This window comes from Pieris rapae, chromosome 14 (assembly GCF_905147795.1).
Source record: "Pieris rapae chromosome 14, ilPieRapa1.1, whole genome shotgun sequence".
Lineage (NCBI taxonomy): Eukaryota > Metazoa > Arthropoda > Insecta > Lepidoptera > Pieridae > Pieris > Pieris rapae.
The window spans coordinates 5,575,003-5,595,088 of NC_059522.1; the positions used below are offsets into that span (position 1 = coordinate 5,575,003).

The window sequence follows — 20,086 nt, forward strand, 5'->3', positions numbered from 1 at the left end:
CTAATATTTTATATTTTATTCATTTATAAATTACAAAATCACCATAACACACATTTATCTCACTTTACATCATTACATATTTAAACAAAAATGCAATAGATCTTATAACTATTTTAACGTCAACTAATAAAAATACTTGCAATACGAAAATGAGAAAAACAATTTTTTTCTCGAAAACGAAACAAAGCCCGAATTCTATGTATCTTACGCCACATTCACTTCGTTCGCCTTAATTCTTAAAAATTGTCGTACAATATTACACAAAACCAAATAGTAATGAATTTTTTTACAACAAGTACTAAAAAGCAAAAGCTGGAATATAAATGATATAATCTAGACGTTTTATATTTTATTGTGTTATACAATAAAAAGGCATAGAGCATAGAGCGTACAAATTTACGTAGAGCCTCGAATCAAAATAGGTGTGTGTAAAATATCATAGAATCTAGCTTAAATTCGTCCTTATATACGATTTATGAACATATAGGTATTGAAATATGAAAAAATGTTTCGGACAACAATTTATATTAATGTCATGTACTATACATACATTTAGCTACTTACCTTAAATGACTAGGCTTAAGAAATTGTTCATTTAAATAGAAACTATCAGCCTAATACGTTCGTTAAATGAGGGAAACAAAAATCTTAAGTCTAAATATTTCCCTTCCTTAGTCTAATAGTTCATAGACATATACATTTTTATATATAAAATTGTTTACTATGTTTATTCTATAAACAACAAACTTACAACGCACCGCAAGGATGTACTATAAATTATAAACATATAAATCAGGTTAACAATGGAATGTCATATATAAACTTTAACAAAATTCTGGCTGGAATTTAATAAAATTAATTCAATTTATAACTACTATTAAGAGCAGTCTCATTTTTAATTAAAATCGCTATTTACAACGAATCACGTTTACTTAATTTCCGTGGTACTCTTGGCAGCGACTCACGCGCCCAATGGATGATAGAATCGCGAATCCACTATTTAATAACTGTTATAGGTATACATTACTACACTTTAATGGGGTCCTGGATTAACATTAATAATTTTGGTATTTATTCTATCTTATGAAACCTTACATTGATTTGTTTTACATCAGAACAACCTACAGTGACCGATTAATGAATTTTATACATGGTGATATTGACGAGTCAAAACTTTTTTTAAATAGAAGCTTTATATACAAGACGATTAGAGCTTTAATGTGGAGGATGAATTCAAAGCGTCGAGACAATTTTTGACGATATTACGTTTAATTTTAATAATATATTATGTTTTATAATTTTACTTAAGGATCAGCACCGTTCTATATATTTTTAATAAATGGTCACGTCACACGGCAGGCAATATACAACTATGACTATAGCCTATTAAATGTAAGTACGTAGACTGTGTTGCCGCTTCTTAGCATCAATGAATTTCACTATAATCACCATACAATTTTATCAAACAAACTGAAACATTGTCACTATAAGCATATGCCTGAGTAGGTGGCCAGTAAAACATATATTTTATTAAAGAAATTCCGTTTAAAACGTGTAAGCTGCAACGCATAAAATGATAGCATCGCAGCAAATATTTAAATATTGCGTATTTTCAAGAGTCTTTTTAAAATGATCTTGTTAACTGAGATCAGCACTACATGTGCTGCTATACATCAAAAAGATACTTCATTCGATGCCCAAAGCATGCCACCACAAGGAAGGTACCAGGAACCGTAGGCTGATAACTACCCAATGATGACATTTTTACGTTTCTGGATAAATAATAAATCCATAATTGTTAAAAGCCTACACATAATACACTAAGCCTGCATTTCGTAATCGTGACCAGCCCGCTACTCAGAGTTCGTCGTACGAGGAGCTCTCTCGTTCGTCGAAAGGCCGCGCCCTTTCGCCCCAACGGTCCCATCTTTCTGAGCTCAGAAGTGATTCCGTGTCTTCATCTTGTTGAGGTATCGGGTAGACGATCCCATCGCCGAAGCTACACCATTGCTAGTCATTATTCTTTACGAGGTTTCATAAATACCAGAAAATACCAAACATCAGACAAAAATGAAATTTGCAATTTTTTATGAATATTTTCTGGTATAATTATTATATAAAATTAATACAAAAAGCATCAAGCATATGAATGTGTTATGTATAAAGAGCGCAAATGTTTTTTTTTACTATTTGTTTTAACTGTAATAAGAACAAAAATTGTGTATTGAGGAGGGACTTTGTTCGTATGTCACTAAAATCTACATAAAAATAACAAAAGTAGCCATCTACACATTCAAATATCCATCCATATATAGGTGTACTACTGGCACACATACCCACTTGCTATTCATCAGAACTCTACGTTGGTAACAAGCAATCTAGTCACTCCTAAGTGATTGCCATAAATAGCATGCAAAAGGACACAACTCTTTACGAAAAAGAAGTGAATGACGCAATTTGGAAACTCGAATGTTGATGAATGAAAAGCGTATATTAGTTGTAAGGATTTTATTTAAATATAATTATAATAAAAAATATAACGAAATTGTGAGTGTTCCTTATACTATTTGCGGGACGGTCCTCCCCCTTCGGGGACAAAGTCTCCATCTCTCACTTTCGTGTGCCACCGCCACGCTAAAATTGTAAAACTTCCGCTATTGAACTCTGCGTTTTAAAATGAAGGGTATCAAAGCATCGAACCCCTCCACAAGTCTATTCTAATTTTTACTATTGCTTTTGTGGAGGAACCCGACGATTTCAGGAAGACTGACAGAGACAGAAAATAAAAATAATGGGCTGGCACACGGCTTAAGCATTGTGTAATTTGCATTTATACATCACACAGACGAAATTATTGCCAATTTCACGAAATCACTTGCATCCATTTGCTTGCTTTGGTTAATTGTAGCGACTAATGCGTTCTTTTCATATCAGATGACTTCACAATAATTAGAAAATTTGGTAAAATATCAAATGTAAAAACGCCATAGTATGAAATCCCAACTTTGTGAGTCACCTGACTTGCGCTGGCGTAAAAAATAAAAGAAACAAAATTAATGAACAAAACATTTTATTGTGCACAAAACGACTTACAAAATACACTATACAGTTTAACATTATAGCATCAGTCTTGTGTGTTGTATATAGCTCTAAATAAATGCATAAGCAATGGAATTATAGTTTGGGTTTCGTTCAATGACATCCGACGCTCACATATCTTGAGTATAAATACGATGGCTAGTCTTAAACCAAGCTAATTAAATAATTAAGGGCATTGCAATTGCCAGCTTGGGACTAATTTTAAAATTGAGCAGTAAAGACTTCGAATAAATTCAATTTAAATACATGGATTTCTATTTGGCACATTTGCAAGGTTTAGCACCAGAAATTTCCAATACATTTTCCTACAGGCGTACAAAAGTACATGAACCTGGTAAATTATTTAATTTTAAAAATACATAGCTCACGGTAGCGATATATAACTAGAAATTACACTATGATATATGTTTACAATTAATTCTACAAATAATAATTTCGAATCACGTTTGGGGACAACACAATAGGCCACTCGGCTATGACTTTCGAATAAAAATACACAAAATCAAATATGTTTATATAAATCATAAGATGTATTTTTAATTAAGCGTAATTATATCCCCACTTTATAAAACTTTCAGAAACAAAATAAAAGAAAAAGATAATTATAAATACAGAATTGTAATCTATTTAGATTATGTAAGTATGGTACGCTAGGCCGCCAACGCGAGGGTCGCACATCAGCCAGTTAGACATAAATTACACTCCTTAACAATTAAAAATAAGAAAATTTAAATTCCTATGACATATTGTTTATTCATTGTCCATTAATTTTTAAGCACAGATACTAAACAGGCAAACGTGTAGTTTTTACAGATATTTTTCAGAAATACGCGCGTATTTATCAAAATAATAATCTGTTACTCGAATGACATTTGACATTTGACACACTAATTTATCTCTCAACTCGTACAAATATTGCACCTTGTTTGACGGCCTAACATGCCGGTGAAAAGGTCGAGTCATGGGGATATGATTAGACATGAAAGTCATAGGTCTTATTCTCAAGGTATGTGCGTGCGATCTGACCTTGAGCGCGTGGTGCCCATAGATTCGTACCCGAGCCCGTCCGGCGCAGTCGTGAAAGTTTGTAGCTGGTGCTCGCGGCGCACCGGGTATTCGCAGCCGTCACCCAGGCTGGATGGAATTTTAGCTTTTATTGCATATACAGTAAGGCTTAGGCTGCACTACGAGCGGTCGTTCGTGAAACCGCTGACATTAAGTACAGGGAAAATATTGTTACTTGATACTGTGGTACGAATTTAAAAAATGCTTAAAATTTATAATTAAATAGTACAGGAGGCATAGTCAAGATGCCTCAACAGTAGTACTAGTGTATGTAGAATTTGAAAGCTTGTCAAAAATGTGTTGACACGAACTGTCACTTTTCATACAAATTCATATACGTTTACTAACGTTTCTATGGCAACCTATTAGAAACCAACGTGGTAACGCTACAAGCAGACACTTATATGTTAGATTATGTCGTTAAAACTGCAGTGTTAACCGTAGTGTGGCTTAAGCCTTAGCGTGTATTTAGTGCAATACTCTTTGTGTTTCTGAACGCAAATCAGTATTAAGTTCGAATTAAAATTATTAAATAAATTATTCTTAATGCAATGAAAAAAAGCTATTTACGTAAGAATTAGTATATATACACGTTATAATTTGCTAGACAAATATTACGTAAGCAGATATTTCCCCCCATTTTTCATTTACTACCCCGTCCCTCTTGTCAGCATATGAAAGCAAAGCTCTCAAAATTTATAGTACATAAAATCCTCGAAAATGTTTCGTTTCTTTCGTTTTCAAGTATATGGGTAATATTGGTAAAAAAGTAAATAATAACTGTTGATATAATAATATTAATAATGTATTGTAAGAATGTGTGAATGTTTGAACTCTCTATGTCTATAATCACCAAATAAGAAACACCCCCTCAAGACCCTATAATGCTTACGTAATACTTGAACGGCCTCACATGCAAAATGCTTTCAAGCAAACCAACCTTATATAATCCACCACATCATCAACATCTTGTTCCTTTAAAGAGCTAGTTAGTAAATCGAGACCAAACGGTTTAAATTACCCATTATATTGAAGTTTGCGTGTTACTGGTGATATGATAAAATAGATTTATGATGGAAAAATATACATACATAGTATTAATATGTTAGAATACATAATATTAATATGAAATCAGTTTCGCGTTTCGTAACAACCGTTAAACATTGAGACATTCACTTCTTTTTCACACAACATGCAAACCTAAACGACATTAGACAGGCCTATTCTTGTAAATGTTATAAAAATGTATCCAAAAAATATTTAACTGTATTGTAACTGTATGTTATATTGATGAATTCGGAGGTCCACCTGTTACTCTGCCAACGGATTTTAATGACTTAATAATTACTTATTCTTTATTGTAAATAACAAAAAGCCCCTAAAATCTAAGGACGATACGCGATTTCGAATTCAACATCAGTAGCGATATATTATAGAGGAGGTATTAAATTGCACGAAGAGTCGTTAACAACAGCCTATAATCAGGCGCATTCATTTTCCATTATGATGGATCATAGGAAATGGATAGAGAAAGGCAGATTCATTATTAAGGCGTTTTATACCAGAAACTTTTAAAACTAATAATAAATAACGTTATCCTACAACTAAAAGTCTAGACTATACTTAGACACCACACAAATACACTCTAACATAGCAAAACTTCTAAATCTAAATATTAAGCTGCAACACACACAATATGATATATAATGTATATAAAATCATCCAATGATATTTACACTGTAGAGGTCCGGAGTTCGAATTTTGGGTATAGTTTTGTGAAAAATCATACCATCCATAGCAATAGCATTGTATTATCTAGCAGTGTCTTTTGTGTGTACAACGGATAGTCGTGCTTTCCCATGTCTATACCAAATTTGGTCATTAAGGGAGCGTTCACATTTACGTAACACATTTTTTGAAGATCTTAGAACCCTGAGAAACCCTTAGAAACCTCCCCCCTTATGTAACGCATCGTCATGTTTTCTTGACGTTTACGCCGGCGTATACAGACGGAATAAGTTTGTACCGCTCTGCCCAGTCATTGTCAGGTAATAGTACTCTATATTCCATATGCATTAACATTTCAAAAATAAAAAAATGTTAAGTAACTCGTTGTTTTAATCCCGCCCTTGCAACGCACTGGAACGTTTAACAAGACCCCCCCCCCCTAAATTGCGTCACGTAACACTTTGAACGCTCCCTTATGCATAAAATTATTTAAAGACAATATAAAACCCTACAGAACATAATTTAATTTATCTATAAATTATTTATGTAGTAATGCTGTGATTATATACAAAACATGTACCTCGTAAACACAGGCAGGAACCAGAGGTTTGGACTGTTACCAAACACCTCTTTGAAATTTTTGAAAGCCCCAATCGAGAATCCGTTCTTGTCGGCGCCACCACGGAACATTGGAGCACGGAACGCTTCTGCAATTTGTATTAAAGATCACTAGAATGTTATGTTCAATACAAAAAAAAAATACAATATAATTCGGAGTTTAGGATACATTGCTATAAGGGTCTGTTTCACAATGACCGGATAAGTTCCTAATAAGCTATTTTTTACTTATTAGTAGGATAAACACTATTTTGCGTTTCACGACTGTCAGGTTTTTTCAGAAATTTCTTCGGAATTTTTATCTTCCGAATAATTTGTGTTGCATAGCTATTTGGTACTTTATCCATACATTGTGAAACAGACCCTAATAGAGATTTGTGTTATTAAATTTTTCATTTCAGTTCCTGACACGTGTATGGTAAAATAAGATTCAATTTTTAAGTGCTACAACGTACTCGCTACTTTTCCTCACCACAAATACCTAAATATTCCATTAAGCTGGAAAATTAGTTCTTAAGCAATGTATTACATACATTTTTATAGATACAAAAAATCCTTAGTTCTAGTACAATCTAAACGAACTCTACCATCTACAACAAGAATAACACAAGAAACGAAGGCACTAGTTCAATACTGTTCAATTCTACGGAATATATGGTGTTACCATTAAACAAATTCATTAGCATAGAGTTAACTATCTGTCCCGTTGGACTGCCTGACCGGTTGTATGACACAAGCATATCTGAAAGCAAATTCTCGTTTAAAAAAAAACATAAAAAACTCAGTATTTTCAGATATACTTCGTCATTAAAAATTAAAAACGTCATTAATAACATCAAAAAATTAAAATATCGATTACAAAAACCTAGCTAGTTCCAAAATCTACTATTCGTAGCAAATACGAATAGTATTTTGAATATATAGTCGTGGTATTAATGATGTTTATAACAGGAAAATCCTATGACGAATGTAACAAGAATTTATAAATCAGAATTGTGATAATGTGATATGACATAGATTAATAATATCTATGACTATAAAATTCTTTGCCTATATTATGTAGATTACATTACGTTTAAAGAACATATTGATAACACAACATACAAAATATACATCCTAGCTAGTTGAGCGTTCCAATGTTTAAAATGATATTGTAATTTCAGTAATTCATTTGTTTGCTGAACCAAGTTAACAAAAAAAACTAATGCAAATAGAGCCACATTAATTAATGTTTTTTTTTCGATTGTATTAAAATAAAATAAATATTAAATTCGTCAAAATCCTCAGCTACGAATCATCAAAAGCATAGGTGTATAAGCAACTGATTCGCGCTGTTATTTCTTGAATAATCTGATTTAAGGGCTAGTGTATTTTATGATATTTGTACGAAATAAAATTAACTCACCTAAAGTAGTCCTATTATGAGCTACCAAGTAGCAATGATAGCCGAAAAGCGAACCAAGTGACACCGCAAACATGAGAGCCACGAAGAATGCGAACACTATGTGGTAACGACCTGAACTGCCAGCTGCACCGAAATCACCCTGTAGATATCATATAAAAACTAGTATAAACCTATATTAAATATAGGATTTTTCTTACATTTTATATAACAATGTAATAGTTTTTAACTGAAATTTATGAGAGCAATTATTATTAATACTTAAATCGTAGAAAAACAAACAACCATTAACTGTTCTTGACAATCTCAAAAAGGTTTTATATTATTTTACGGACACGAAACTTTAAGTTCGTGCCAAAGCCCTTGGTTTTAATTAGAATTCACGTCATCAATTTCAATGACCATTCATTAAAGATATAAATCGCTAAAACTAATTAATACACATATATTCCACATTGTTCACATACATCATATTATCAAAAAAGTCATCCCCACTGCGATACAACGGAAAACAATGTGGAATATATCCTATATTTTACTAATGAGTAAAGCTCCATTATCTATATGATATGTTAAAAGGCGATGATTTCTACTTGCTATTTTCAAACAATAATAATGGGTGACAGGTATTCGCAAATATACTTTCGTTTCGTATTTATTCTTCCAATTAGAAATCTATTCGTAAAACAAACGAACGTCATTTTTTAACAACTAAGATAAAAACTAAGATTATATTGATCTGACACTATATGTAGTGATTATTAACAATGAAGGACAATGTAACGTCCTATATCTACATCAGATAAGTTATGACACAAAATACATAAAATGTAAGAATAGACCATATTGTACTTTCTTTGTTATAATTGCACAAACACCGCCTTCGTACAGTGCTATTACCGAAAAATCAATCATTCTGGGCTGTAGATGGTCAAAGGCTTGATTAATACATATGTATACTAAAAATCCTCTCCGAAAAAAAATTTTAAAAAAAACTCGTTATCCGCCTTATTTTTACAAATCAGTCCAAGTCCAAGTAAGTCAGAAGTTTGACCGCAATTCTATGAAGCCAGTCACAGTAATTTATAAACACATCACTGAACTTAACACCCGACATAACTTGTAATTTAAGCAAAAGACGTTTGATCATATAAGTAATAAATTTTCAGTTACAATATTATTATTATTAACATGAACACATTTTATTTAACCCCACGGGGGCGATAATAATGGCGCGTTAATATTGAGGGGGTTTGAACGTTTATTTATAGAACGTAGTAAAACTATTTGATAATAAGTCTATATATATCTCCGTATAAAAAAAACGTTTAATTGTTTTAAATGAAGTTTTCATTTATCTCACAGTCACAGCGTAAGCATAATTGAATTGGAAAAGACGAAAGATAAAATAATGCATTTGTTATTATAAATAAGGGACTAATTCTTTAGTTACGATGTTTGGTATTATGGCAAACCTTTATAATCATCTTTTTATCATAATAAAATTTAAATAAAAATCTATAGTTATGGTCTCAAAATGATAAGAGTGGATATCATGAACTACAGATATCTAATGTTAGTATGTAAATGATTCGAGCTAAGTTATAAAGGGAGTTACATTATAAATATCCATGCATTGTTTAGTATATGAACCGTTGTCAATAAAACGATCGCAGTGAGCATGCTTGTATTCCTGATACATCTGTAATATTCATAAATAGTGCAATTATTTAATTATCAGTTGACAACTGTGTTATTGTGTATAAAAATAGTTACATATAACTTAATTTTCTATTTCTTAAAATATTGAACTGTGATCTACAATCCCATTGTATTAATTCATTATTTCCCTTTTTTCCAAGAATATTTTATCAATCACTGATATAAAACCAAGGCCGAAGTGCAAGTGGTTATGAACTCTTCCAAACAACTCAAATTTTTGTTAAATGGTGATAACTATGTTCATGTTTCTTAAATCATATGTCCAAAGACAATTATTATAAGAAAATAAGTTTCTTTACAGTTCATTCATACATAGAATTTCAAAGAAAATTTATATATTAAATTAAAAATTAAATAACTGTATGTATTATATAATCTGAAAGGCATTCTAAAACAAAATCAATTTTTCATATTACTTTTACTTTCTCTTTTAAAGTTGTAAAGATTTGTAAACTTTGAAGAAAACCTAATTGAAGTGAAAGTGAAAGTGAAATGAAAATAATCTTACCTTCCAAAACCTGATGAAATAAGGCAAACACGTTGACATAATGAATATACAATACAGCAACGCATATCCAAGGAATAGCATGAAGAACTTGTAGTTGTGGAAACAGACACAATTGTTCACCCACGGACAATGGTGATCCATCTTTAGTACACATCTAGCACATATACTGCAGTGGTGGGCACGGTCCGGCTTCACAAGAACGCAACGGTTGCAATACCGCACTGACCCCGACATTGTTCTGTCAATACACCAATTTCTTAATACGTACTAGACACAGATTCAGTTTACTGTCATATAATAATAGTACTAACACTACAACGTAAAGACTTCAATAATGAAATAAAATGTCATATTATTTTTACTGGTCACAGATAGTAAAGTAGAATTTTCACTACTGAAACCTACAAGTAGTTAAGGAAATTGACATGGGCCTTTAAAAAATTATTTTCTCAATTCTAGCTACTGCAATATTTAAGCAACAAACCTTGTTAAAACAGGGATAGTACTAGCAAAATTTTCTAATATTTCTTTTCTGCTTCCCATATTAAAGAGGACCCTGATGAATTTTCGTAAAGCACTTATGATGCTAGGATTGAGAAAATAATATTATTTTAGGCAATAATAAAATTATTAATAAAAAATTTACTTTAATTTCGAAATTGTTGTCTGAAGTATTTAAAAAAAATCATGTATTTTTACTCCAATATATTATATTATTGAAGATAGAATTTAGAAAAAATATAAACAAAGGGAAATGTCTTTATAAGTTTATTTGACTTCAATATTGTACATTGGTTACTTTTGCCTTAACAAATAGAGTTGTCTTTTTTGTATTTTCATAGTAGTTAATATAAATAAATATATAATATAATAAATAATACAAAAAAAATATTGACAATTTAAGATAATTTAGGGTAGCATATTGAAATGAACAAATACTTATAATAATATTTATAATCAGTTGTGCAGAATAAACTGATACTTAAATATAGTGGAGTCATAGAAAATGTGTTATGAATGTGTACAGAATTACGGGCACATTAATTGGTTTAAATTTTTTTATAAGGTGTCATTGCAGACTAAACTGTCTATACAGACATGGAAATAATTTAGCTTATGTCATGTAATCATATAATATCATTACCAAACACAATAGAACTCATATATTTATTAATATAATATATATATTTACCTAGTGACGATTGGAAGATCTTTAGCATAATTCTCCAAAACTGTACGCTGTGCTTCTTCTGTGTCTGCACTTAACAATTTTTCTAATTCCTCTTCAGGTAACTTATACTGAAATAAATCAAATATGTGAATATGAAAAAAAATTATGTGTACTTTCCTTTCTTTGATTAAAGTAGGTAATTTTTTTTAATATTTAGAGCGCTATTTTCACTACTAAAAAGGTGTCTACATCCTTCCTACCATAATGAAACATGACTAACTGTTAATTTAAATAAGGTATCGATTTTTATTTTACTGTGACAATAAGTTATATATAAATACACTTTGGACACTAACTAAAGATAAAACCTATGAGTATGTGAGTCTTATAAAAATAAAATAATTTAATAGCACACTCAAAAAAATTACTAAGCTTTTTATTTTTCGTGGAACTCACCTTATCAGGAATTGCCTTGATGTTAGCGAAAATTGTTCGCCAATACGACCAAGCGAACATTATAAATAAAATGTGGTAAAGCACGAGATAGACACATTGTTGCACTGTACTCTCAATGGTAACTGTAAAGTATCATAGTATCATGTTTCGTTCATTGAATAGATCTCAAATTATAATAAAATCAATGAAATACTCACAAATGCATAACTGGAGAACGTATGCATAATACGACCATGTCACAATAGAAACTATCAACAGTACTGGAAGCCATTTTAATGCCCTCCAGCACCACATATTGCACGTTCGACAACATGCACAATAGCCAGAAGGAGAAACCCTATTATTCTGCACTGATGAAGCCATTAAAATAAAATTTACAAATCCATAGTTTGTACCCGAACTAAAAATCAAAAATGTCAACTAAATTGAAATATATGAAAATTGAAATAAACCAGAGTATAGATTATATAAAATCAGTAGCTCTTGCGTCTAGGTTGACAGTTGACCATCAGCAAATTACCGAAATTTCATATTGGGGTGATATAGTGGGGTACTGCCGCTGACATTAATTCGATACTTGTAGTGCAAAAACGGGCTATAAGAGCGATCTGTGGGTTGTCCCCACGAGAGTCAGTTCGAAATAAGTTTAAGGAATTAAATATTTTGACTTTGGCAAGTCAATACATTTATGAGAATATTTTGTATATGCGGAAAATATAGATATCTTTAAAAAGAATAGTAGCTTCCATAATTATAGTACTCGTAATAAAGACAAAATTAGCGCACCAACCACAAGGCTGCATAAAACGAGTAATTCTTTCCAAGGCAATTGCATACGTTTTTTTCAACAAAATCCCTAGTGAGATACAAATATTTTCAATAAATAAATTTAAATCGTACATTAAAGTAAAACTGCTTGCTAAGGCATATTATAATATAAATGAATACTTAAACGATCATAGTGCTTGGATATGAATTGCTTCAGTATAAATAGGTAACGCGACTGAATCTCTCGGCTGCATTTTCAGACTATGGGGCGATCGTCGATATCTACGTCTTTTTTTAAATGTAAAGTGGGAACAAACCGTGATTCATGTGGTATCAAATTATTTCAGTATAATTAGTATTATTACTATTTTCTTGTGTAGCCAAGTGCACATTTCAAGGATCGTCATTGCTTGTGGCGGCGTCCATGCGTCAGGTTGTCTCTCTTCCTAAAATATGGCGAGGGTGCCGATGGCTGGCCATGCGTCATACTCGTGAACGGGTGCTACTTGTGGTGACTGGTCGTAATTGAATTCGTGTATGCGGTGATATTAGTTGTTTATACTACGTATTTGCGTGTTGTTCTCACGAGTATGTAAGTGCGTGCTCCTATTTCACCATGCCTCCTGCTGATAGAGGACAAATCTTTGTTTTTAATTTATTTTTTTATTCTTTATTACTCAATATGTCATATGGAACATGGTGTAGTGGTTGCAGCTCCTTACAAACATTATGTAAAAAAAAACTTGGCGATTAAAAAAAGAGGCGGAGGATTTATTGCCAGTTCTTCTCTTCCATTCTACGCCCTTGATTTGAGAACTGGCAGTAAATGTAAATTCATTTAATATTTCTTTTTTTGACGTTCATAAGTGCAATTATGTTACCTATATGAATAAATAAATTTTGATTTGATTTGATTTGAATACTTAGTTTTTTTGCTTTCAGCATTATCTAAAATGTTAATAGGGATAGATTACAGTTATTCAAATCTACCGGGCACCGGCAGTAAGTCAAAAATATAATTGATAAAATATTTGGGTACACTTAGACTTACTGCAGACGGAAAGTCGTAAGATTATTTCTGTTTTTTGTTTTGACCTGTACAAGATACCTAACATTACAGGAGATATTATATATAGAGATATAGACCCATACAATGTCGTATACATGACGAAATAGTAAATTTGACTTAAATGGATGATGGAACTCACAATGGATATTCCATTTAATTAATGAGTTTACCATTACTAAATAAAAAAGATCACGGGTCTACTATCTGTCGCGAGCACTCATATACTACATTTAAAAAGTATAATCTTACTTTTTAATCTTTTTACACGCTGGTATTATTTTAGGTCGTAAGAAGAATAAAACGTTAATATAACCCACAGGTTAAATGTTCATGTAGTCTATGTTTTAATGACGTTCAAATGATTGTACTATTCACTTTTTCTGTGGAGAGTGCACTGTCATTAAAATTTCCAAATTTTACAGCTTTAGTTAGCGTCAAATTTTGTTGTATTTTGTTCGGTTTCTAGAAGTCTCAATAAAATCGATATCAACAAAAACCAAATTTTAGGAAATAAGAATTTCTAACCATGGATGTTAAAGAGTGCAACGATTTAACAGAAGAAGTAAGTAAACAAATTGTTGTTAAAATTAACACTAAATCGATCACCAGTATCAATATCTGGAACTTTTCTGTTGTAGAATCAATTCATCGTGGACGATGTAAGTAAAATTATAAAAGAGGCAATTGAAAATTCTATCGGAGGAACGGCGTATCAGCACAATAAAGTAAATCAGTGGACATCCGCGGTTGTAGAATCGTGTTTAGGCCAACTTACAAAGCTTCAAAAACCATACAAATATATTGGTAAGTACAGCTATGTTAGGGTGCTTGTGCCCTATAAAAAAGTACATTTTAGTCCAGGGATTTTAGTTCTCAATAATATGCTTCTTCTTTGTTCAGCTTTTTTACTGATTTTCCTTATGATCATTATTAGTGTAATTGAAATATAATAAATACTTTTAGCCTTTTTTTCTCATAATATCAAATGTAAACATAACTTTAAAAGAAAACTGTTTTGTGCTCTTTGTCTAGACACTTATTTTTTTTTAATTATATTATTCTGAATTACAGTGACCTGTACAATTATGCAAAAGAATGGTGCAGGTCTGCACACTGCTTCATCCTGTTTCTGGGACAACAATACAGATGGTTCATGCACTGTTCGCTGGGAAAATAAAACCATGTACTGCATTGTATCTGTTTTCGGCCTTGGAATCTAGATGTAAAATTGACTTGCTTGTATATTTATCCGTCATTGCACACAATTTTTCCTTATAAAATATTGCTATCAGTATTGTGTTGGATAATTTAAACTCACTTAAGTATCAAAAATAATATTAAAACTATGAAATAGATGGCATCATATAATAAAGTGCTTTTCAATGAAAATGTTTGTTTGGTATATTTTACTTTATATAAAATCTAAATTAAGTTCTTTACTTAATTATAGTAACTAGGATATATTTTCGTATCCAATAAATCTAATTATTTAAAACCCTTTACTGTGTTTTAGTACTAAATGTATTCTTGTTGCCCATAAGTTAAATTTAAGGTATAAAGCCAATGGCTGACCACAGTTAGCAAAGAAAAAAATTTAAATAATTCTGTCAATTATAAACCAGCTCACTTAGCTTCTTTAATGTTTCATGCCAACCTTGAAGTCTGATAACTTACAAAGGCATCAGAGTTGACATGTATGGAATTCCTACATAATAATATTTATAAAATAAAATACATTTGTGTAATTTCCTTTTTGTAGTTTCATTGTATAATATATCTGGCCTAAAACAGTATACACAATATATAAGAATTAATTGTATAAAAAATTGAGATTATTTAATACAGTATACAAGTGAATATTGACAGAATACTTTATAAATACCTATTTATTAGTGTTTTATCTGATTTATTACATAGGCCTAATTTTATTTATTACATTTGTGTATGGTATACAATTTATAATTCATTATATATTTATGTATAGCTTTGTAGTGTCGCTACTTAAAATTTAAGAATAACTAACGTTATACAACCATGAAAATTATGTATTATCTTTGATCAAAGTGATTATATGCCATATGAATTTAAAGATCAAGATAAAATGTAACATCAGGAGATAAGTTTAAAATTCGCGGTTATAAATGCAGTCACCGACATATTTATATCACGTGACTAGAATCGATCCAATGGATGAGCGCGTCTCGGGTCCATTCAACTCGATTTTGGCCAGCGCGCTAGGGAGGGATACTTCATAACACTGATCCTATTCATACCTAGGAAATATTTTTATATTTCTATCTCTTTCGCACGTATTGAGAAATAATCAAATGAATGGTGAACGAGTGAAATAGGAATACATTCGAGTGGAAATTATAATGCGCTCAGCTAGGCCAGTCGTGATGTAGAATTTTTTGGTGTGGGTGTTTTGTCTCGCGATGTCAAACGCTTCAATGATCATTATTTTTAAGTGGATGTGGTAGATCTAAAAATCAGTGCAAAACGTTTATAAATTGAACAATTCTGGTTCTGATGAAGTGTTGGTGGATATTATATATCATTACGAAGTGAACAATAGAGTGCAGTGAAGGCAGATAATAAATTGGTGGGGGGCTGTTAAAATACTACGTTAAGATAGTAACAACGTTTTACTACTGGTGAGGTGTTCGCTCATAAAAATTCTCATCTCGCTGCGAGTGCGACCCGGACTACCATTTTGTTTTATAATGTGGTTTGGTTGTTTACGTGCATCGTGTTCCTGGGAATGGCAAAGGACGGTGAGTTGAAAAGATAAAGTGACAGGGTGCGAAACGTTGTCTGCGCATGTAGGGCGCACACGGCTATAACTTTGCATCGGTGAATAAGTAATGGTATTCGATTTGTGCACCGCGAGGCGCAGTCGTGGTGACTAGTTGTTAGTTGAACATGAGAAATATTAGTACCTGCCGACTGGTGCATACGCCTCGGCGTCTAGTGTGTTGTGGATAAAATTGATTTCGGTCAATATCTAAGCATGCGCCTATCGTGTCGGTGCTGCCTATTTACGTACGTTGCTCGCGTTCATATCGCTGTTATCAGCTGATTTCACTACATAAATGCTTTGGTTGCCTTGCAACTTGAATTGTTTATAAATAATTGTGAAAAGCCATGATCCAACTGTCCAGTCAGCTACTTGTTTAATCTAAGTAAGTGTTTTAAATGTTTTTGCAAATCCAGTTTTTATAAAGTGCTTCAAATATATATACATAGTAATTAGCAGTGGCACTAAGAGGTATAAATTCTATTGTAATTTAGTCTCATAGTAACACAACATGGTAATGAACATAGTTTATTAGTAGATAGTAGTAGATGATATGCAGTCACTTATAGAAGACAAACTTGTGTGGGTGTGGACTATGCAGACTTGTTGTTTTTCAGTTTTAAATTGCAATAAAATATTGCTGTTTTGTATTAAAGCAATATTTCCAACCATACCAATTGTAATTGCAATCTAGTATGCAATAATACTAGTATATTCTTAAAATGTGTCAATTCTTTATTCCAGGATTTTTCAAGCTCATATTTTTTTATTCTACTTTGTTGAATATAATATATGTTCTCTATTCAATTTCTTACTGCTTTTGCATGTATATAAATACTAAACTTTGTAGGTTTATGCCACTGATATTACTGTATACACCTATGTATATATAATTATATGTAAGTTTTATGTTTTAGATGATGCAATTGCAACAAATATGACTGATTAAATTATTCTCAGGCTTTTAGTATTACACATTAGTTTCCAAAATTATTATCTATATTTTAATGGCAATAATAATACTCTGTGGTATTATTTGAATCCATATTTTATTATAAAGTCTTTAACTTGTATTGTTGTTTGAGGTTACGCTGTTTATGTGTCCAATAAATTGTTTTCAGTTATAAACATAATCAGTGTATAATAACATTAATAGTATGCTATATACTTATACTATAATAGTTTCTAATACATTTTCTGCTGATTGTTGCTCCAGAAACATAGAAATATAACCTTTGTTAAATTGGGATTGGAATTTGGTTTAAAAATAGTGACTGACTGACCATGTATATTGTTTTTAGTATTTATAAGTAAAAGAGCTTTATATCTGTCCCTATTCAAAAATAAAAATATAATACATACTTATATAATTTTTTTTATTGTATATAAGTATATATATATATATACTTAGATGTATCTGTTTTGTTTTCTCAATAAATAAATACATGTTAGTAAATGCTAGTATGTATAAATAAATAATATATAATAATAATAATATATATACTATTTATTTTATGAAATAGTTCTCTCTAACTAGAATATTAGAATTAAAATATAAATAAACTTATTGTTTATTACTTACTAATAAAACTTATGTATTTTTACAAAATTACTGAATATATTATCTTTTGCAGTAGAGATTACAGCAAAAAGATGGTCAGTGTTAGAATTTAAAATAATTCTCATGAAAAATCCATGTTGAAGTAAATAATTTATATTTTATAGTATAAAACATATTACTCAGGCAGGAAATTATTTGATGCAAGGAATGCACTGCATGTTTTTAGGACGACAGGACATTTTTTATTTGTGAAAGGGCCAGACACGCCATTTGGTAGAAAGTAATATAAGCTCCATACCTCCACAGGTACGCTCAACCGGAAATAAGCATTATTGTTTTTGTCTTGGGCGAGATTTCTTTTTTTCTATCGAGTTCGAGTCCCGTGGGATTACTTAATAAAGGGCCCGTACCCATTAACGTCGACTTTATTATGATTTTTATAAAATTTATATTGTTCAATCACACCTCCTTTCAAACAAGTACGAAAGTATGGTTTTGATTATTGAGAATACTACATGTTAAACTAAAATAAAGTACAAAGTAATTTTGTTATAATATCTTTTTGGCAGTCATAACTTGCTCGCGGCTTGGATCGCGAGGTAACAGGAAAGTGAAGTTAAAAAGCAAAACACCAAGATAGTGGTTAGCAAGTTTGTTTTCTACTATTAAATAAAAGTACATACTTAACATCAGACCTTTTTTATTTTCTTTGCCGGGATTTAATTGTAGTACCTCCGACATAATCGATCTATGGGCCTAGGATGCATATATCGTAATATATATGTATTGCCCTTTTGCCATACATAAGATTATAAATAAAAATAAAGCCACTTGAATTCCGTAATGTAAAAAATTACATGTCCAATGAGTAGTTTTGTTATTATAACTCTTAGGACCTGTTTCACAATGTATGGATAAAGTACCAAATAGCTATGCAACACATAACTTATTTAGAAGATATTCGATGAAGAAAGAAAGAAGATTCCGAATAAGACACTTCGCGTTTCATGATGAATAGCGCTATCTGACAGTCGTGAAACGTAACAATAGTGTTTATCCTACCAATAAATAATAAATAGCTTATTTGGAACTTATCCGTACATTGTGAAACAGGCCCTTAGACTATATTATTCTATAAGATTATAGTATTCGATATTATTCACTTAAACCTTTTACATGTATGTGTGCCTAACCTGATATAAGGTGAATCATCGTTGAAAAACACGGTCACGTAATCCTTGTTTCGGCTTGTATTGTGGTACAAAATTTTATACTTTGGATTTTTTGATTTAGTTGAATGCTTCGAGTGTGATGAGTATGGTCTAGACTCTAGATGGAGCACACAAAGCAAATATATATAGAATATATTAACGATGGTATTTAAATTAAGTAGCTTTGGAAATTACTTACTAGCGGAAAAAGTTATTTTATGAAATTGATTGATTGATTAGATTATTATTATCAATCGAACCGTTCAACGGTTTTTAGTATATATCCGTAATTAGTGTAATACCGCTTATTGTCATTAATACACCATAAGAATAATACTACAACATAATAACAGTTCTGATTATTATTATACATGAATACCACCTTTCTCTACTAAGTCAATCGAATTGTCAAGTGCTTAGAATTTAAGTAGTAACACCGTTGTCACTGTGTGATACAATATTGAGAATGTCTAGGCTGTGCTCCGGAATCGGAAATCCGGCCATAAGTGGCACTCCAATTTGATCATAAATATAGGAAAAAAAATTGCGTTATCTACATAAAGTATTTTAATGCTGGGTGTAGTAGTAGATATCTGCTAATGTATAATACATTACACTACATTACTACGTCAGGTAAAATTTTAAAGAAGAATCTCAAACTCAAAATCTTCTGGGCCACATGTTAATAAAACTGCCACTGATAATTTTGCTGATAGTCCACACATCCAACTGCGTTAATAATATTTTTATCTGATATTAGGTTTTGCATAAACAGAATGGGTTGGGTGGGTATGAATGCCAATCTTGCCCATAGGTGATAGGGCTGATAACTTTACATTGTCTATGAACTTGTTAATGTTAAAACATTTCGACCATAAACAGTTCGCTACTCTGGTATAAAATCACCGTTT

The 20,086-nt window shown here is 31.3% G+C and overlaps 3 protein-coding genes across 8 annotated transcripts in view; 2 read left to right on the forward strand and 1 right to left on the reverse strand.

Annotated features, from left to right (window-relative positions):
- Nucleotides 1–11: 11 nt before the first annotated feature.
- LOC110993020 (palmitoyltransferase ZDHHC2) lies at nt 12–12,220 on the reverse strand. 4 transcript variants are annotated; one of them, XM_022259075.2, is made up of 8 exons: nt 11,967–12,220; nt 11,770–11,891; nt 11,335–11,441; nt 10,143–10,380; nt 7,916–8,054; nt 6,473–6,599; nt 4,126–4,233; nt 2,494–2,634 (listed from the first exon to the last, which is right to left on the reverse strand). In XM_022259075.2, exons 1-8 carry the CDS (start codon nt 12,130–12,132, stop codon nt 2,559–2,561), a joined length of 1,083 nt encoding a protein of 360 aa, XP_022114767.2. In that variant the 5' UTR covers nt 12,133–12,220; the 3' UTR covers nt 2,494–2,558. The 4 variants fall into 4 exon arrangements, with proteins under 4 accessions (XP_022114768.2, XP_022114767.2, XP_045487191.1 ...); XM_045631235.1 differs by having other exon boundaries at nt 4,156–4,233; nt 11,967–12,219; XM_022259076.2 differs by lacking the exons at nt 2,494–2,634; nt 4,126–4,233 and adding an exon at nt 12–1,999 and having other exon boundaries at nt 11,967–12,219.
- A 1,778-nt stretch (nt 12,221–13,998) lies between these two features.
- LOC110993022 (dynein light chain Tctex-type) lies at nt 13,999–15,104 on the forward strand. Its single transcript, XM_022259080.2, has 3 exons — nt 13,999–14,168; nt 14,245–14,410; nt 14,678–15,104. The coding sequence occupies exons 1-3, from the start codon at nt 14,133–14,135 to the stop codon at nt 14,824–14,826; spliced, it is 351 nt and encodes a 116-aa protein (XP_022114772.1). The 5' UTR covers nt 13,999–14,132; the 3' UTR covers nt 14,827–15,104.
- Nucleotides 15,105–15,985: 881 nt separating this feature from the next.
- The window catches only part of LOC110993039 (protein capicua homolog), a 35,111-nt gene continuing 31,010 nt past the window's right edge, over nt 15,986–20,086 (forward strand). For 2 of the 3 annotated variants that reach the window (XM_022259108.2, XM_022259110.2), the window contains exon 1: nt 15,986–16,380. The gene's annotated coding sequence lies outside the window, so the exon portion shown is untranslated. Of the gene's footprint in view, nt 16,381–16,421; nt 16,789–20,086 lie in introns of those variants that run through there. The other variant, XM_045631211.1, reaches the window with a different exon arrangement.

What these genes read in the sequence shown, in the direction of transcription:
- LOC110993020 (XM_022259075.2), bottom strand. Translation starts at nt 12,132, where the DNA reads ATGGCTTCATCAGTGCAGAATAATAGGGTTTCTCCTTCTGGCTATTGT. An exon ending in GATCTTCCAATCGTCACTAG is followed by an intron (nt 10,381 to 11,334) that starts GTAAATATATAT and finishes GTGTATTGACAG; the next exon opens with AACAATGTCGGGGTCAGTGC. An exon ending in ATGGGCACCACGCGCTCAAG is followed by an intron (nt 2,635 to 4,125) that starts GTCAGATCGCAC and finishes TTACAATTTTAG; the next exon opens with CGTGGCGGTGGCACACGAAA.
- LOC110993022 (XM_022259080.2), top strand. Translation starts at nt 14,133, where the DNA reads ATGGATGTTAAAGAGTGCAACGATTTAACAGAAGAA. An exon ending in GCAACGATTTAACAGAAGAA is followed by an intron (nt 14,169 to 14,244) that starts GTAAGTAAACAA and finishes TTTCTGTTGTAG; the next exon opens with AATCAATTCATCGTGGACGA. An exon ending in AAAACCATACAAATATATTG is followed by an intron (nt 14,411 to 14,677) that starts GTAAGTACAGCT and finishes TCTGAATTACAG; the next exon opens with TGACCTGTACAATTATGCAA.